General features: G+C 39.7%; 1 protein-coding gene across 1 annotated transcript; it reads right to left on the bottom strand.

Annotated features, from left to right (window-relative positions):
* Positions 1-254: 254 nt before the first annotated feature.
* Positions 255-2,397, bottom strand: LOC103713653 (transcription repressor OFP13). Its single transcript, XM_088708265.2, has one exon. The coding sequence runs from the start codon at positions 1,842-1,844 to the stop codon at positions 1,083-1,085; it is 762 nt and encodes a 253-aa protein (XP_088564391.1). The 5' UTR covers positions 1,845-2,397; the 3' UTR covers positions 255-1,082.
* Positions 2,398-3,373: the final 976 nt, after the last annotated feature.

Raw genomic sequence — 3,373 nt, forward strand, 5'->3', positions numbered from 1 at the left:
GCCGGGTCCGGATTGGATCCCTGTACTTGTCATTTCCTATGCTTGTTTTCTTTTGTAATAAGTGAAAATTACAAAAAACAGTTGTAGAACCATACAAGTAAAAGTGCCTAAGCATCAAGGATTGATGCTATTACAAACTAACCTAATAATGATAGACTCAACCTTGTTAGCTATAAGAAAAATTTTCTGTTCAGGTATGCTATACTTTTTTTTGAGTAGAAAAGAATTGCATCTATGTTCATCCTTTTTACGCAGCAATGATATCCCCTGAATTTGTTAGAATGCATCTACTATTATTTTTTATAAACAAACTACTAAAAAAAGCTTACGTGGGCAAAGATGAAAAATATAATTTTAATAATAACATGTGGCAAAGGTCAACAGTTGTAAAAGACTTCTCATGAACCTCTTCTTCTATATGGCAAAGTTGTACTCTATTTTTTCTTCATTAATCCAACTTTCTTTTTAGAAGAACAACATTCATATTTAATGTCACCAACTTAAGCCTTCATATAAAATTTATGCCATTCGATATTACACAAAAATAGCCTCTTTCATTCCTTTCGTCCTTAAACACAAGAAGAGATTAGAGGATTAGAGAGTTAGAGACCTTTAAGTACCCCTACGGGCCCTAATGGTGTACTGGATTCGAGCTGGAGCGGGTCATAGGGTAATTTTGTCTCAAAAATTAAATAAATCGGGTTGGGTCTGATCATGTTAGAATTCAGTAAATGCGAATCCGACCCGGTAAATAGAACGAGTCCCATTTTAGAACCTGACCCGGTCTCATAGGTCCTTTAAATTGGATTAGGCCTAAGCAAGTAAGACCGGTCCGATCACGGGTCAACCCGACCCATTTACAGACTTATGTTTGTCTAACAATTAAAATTTACACTCGTATAAACCAAGTAATATATAAATATATATTGAGACGACCTTATGAATGGACTTAATATTAACCATTTCACTCCAAGAACATGAGAGAGAAAATTATGTTGTTTGCTCTCAAAGAGACCTACCAATGTACACAGATTATCTCATGAATCAAATAACATGAGTTGACGCAATTTATTTCCTTCCTCTTATTCCTCAATAGGAGAAGCAAGGCCAAGAAGCAAATCTACAAATGCCCCCACTATAAATCCATGAGTCCTTTTCCCGTTCAGCTTTAAGTACCACCCCAACATCTCCTGAAGCCACCCCCAGTCCTTCACCCCATGGGCCACCACCATCTCCTCCATTGACACCTTAAAATCCCAGTATGGATCCTTCGAGTCTATTGCCATGGCGACGCTCCCTTCGAATGGGACTCTTCCAGTCTTGGCGGCCGCCTCCTCCACTACGGAGTTCGTCCTGCAAGGCTCGAAGAAGAGCCGATCCGACCTTAGCCCACGTATGACTGCCTCGACTGTCTCGGGCCCCGTGGCCTCCGACACAGTTGAGAAGCTCTCAGATTCCATGGGCGACCAACTGGTGAAGCATAATTCAGACGAGTCGAAGTTCGCTGAGTTGCCCTCGGCCCTGAAGGAGAGAGTCCTCGGATGCTTACAAGAAGGCCAAGCCCATGAAGAACTAGGAGAGGAAGACAAGGGAGAAGGAGAAGGCCTTGTGCCTCTAGTCTTATAGAAGAGAGAGGTTAGATGAAGTTTCCTACCCATTTGGCTTTCTTTTCGCAGGAGAGGAAGAGAAGGGAGAGGTCTGAGATCTGTGTGAATTGTCAAGGTTGTATGTGACTCTAGAGCTAGGAGAGGCTTTAAAGGAGGGTATGTGGCTTGGGTTGTTTTTAAAACCAGAGGCAGGAGGGAAGATGGAAAGGGAAAGGAGGACCCTCTGGGGTCACACATGTGGGCAATAAATATAGGGTGGAGAGCACCAATAGTATTCAATACATCATTAAATACTGGTTGCTAGGTTTTGAAGTGGTCAAAGGATCAGCTCTTGATAGCATGCAAGGGTGCAACTGAAGATGTCATCTTCAGGGAGTTGGATTACGTTTTCCATTCATTAATGTAAGTTACGCTGTACCGCGGAGCCGGACTTGTTTCAATATTGAAGATTTGACCAGGCGAGGTGGTGTAGCTTCAGAAGTAAATGACAGTTTTGTTTTCCCTATAATCAACAAAAAAAAACAGAAAGCAGGAAACTTGTAGGAGGTCCTAGATTTAAATCCTATGGAGGTGTTCATGAGAAAAGCAAATTTCTTGTTCATGCCTAAGAACTTTGAAGCATCATGACCCATCACTATCAAAAAAATAACATTTTTCAGTACTTTTTAGAGTTTTTGCCGACGCTTATAAGCGTGATAATTTTCGCGTCGATGCTTCCAAAAACATCGTGAAAACATCGGGCAGGTGCGAGTGGATTTTTTTTTTCCGATGCTTTTTGAAAGCGTAGGTATAAACGGACTATATGCCGACGCTTTTAAGCATCGCCCGTTTTGGAGTCCGCCGACGCTTATAAGCTTCGGCCGAAACTGAAGATAGGCTGACGCTTCTTAGCATCGGCCCGCTTTGGACTCCGCCGATGCTAATTAGCGTCCGCAATAAGCAACACGGCACGAGGTGCCCTAAATCTATATAATTATAAAAGCAATTTTTAAACCTATATACATTATTTTCCAACACAATAAATATACAACCTAAATTACATAAATAACAAAAGTCACATTACAAACAAGAACTTTTCATTCAAAATATTCATATTATCATATTTGATTACATTATTCTTCAAAAACATTAAAAACATATATATCAAATTTCTAAATAAACAGTCTACAATATGTCTGGGGTCAATGGCATCATCATCTCTATGAGTAGATGAAGTATCAGCAACCTACAAGAAAAAAAAAGACACTTTAGAAAGTAAAAATACAAAAGTCATTATGCTCGTACAAAAATACATTATAATTACGTGAAATATTTAAATAGATTTAGTTATTTACCTGAAAAGCAAATCTCTGCAATAAAGATGAAATCTGGTCAAGCTGATCCTGCAAAGATTATATCTTTAACTCATGGCTCTGCTTCAACTCCGCAATATTGATCCTATGGCTCTGCCTTATCTCCTCTATCTCTGTCTTATGTCTCTACCTTATCTGTTCTCTCTATTTTTAGACTACAAACCTCTGCAATGCTACTACCTTGTTTGGCATCTTAGGTATATCGGCTTACTGCAGACAACTGAGTGAGGGTAACTCCAATGACATAACCCCTCACTCGATCATAACGCTCTGGGCCCATCAATTCAGCGAAGACCTGAGTTTCGATGTGACTGGTTGCGTCGGATGATGATGACTCCCCGATGCAATTTGAAATAAGAGATATAGCCCCGTCCTATATCTCTCTCAAAAAAATAGCCACATTAATATTTAAAA

Source organism: Phoenix dactylifera, chromosome 12 (genome assembly GCF_051530095.1).
Source record: "Phoenix dactylifera cultivar Ajwa chromosome 12, Ajwa_hap1_PhDact_Kaust_v1.1, whole genome shotgun sequence".
Lineage (NCBI taxonomy): Eukaryota > Viridiplantae > Streptophyta > Magnoliopsida > Arecales > Arecaceae > Phoenix > Phoenix dactylifera.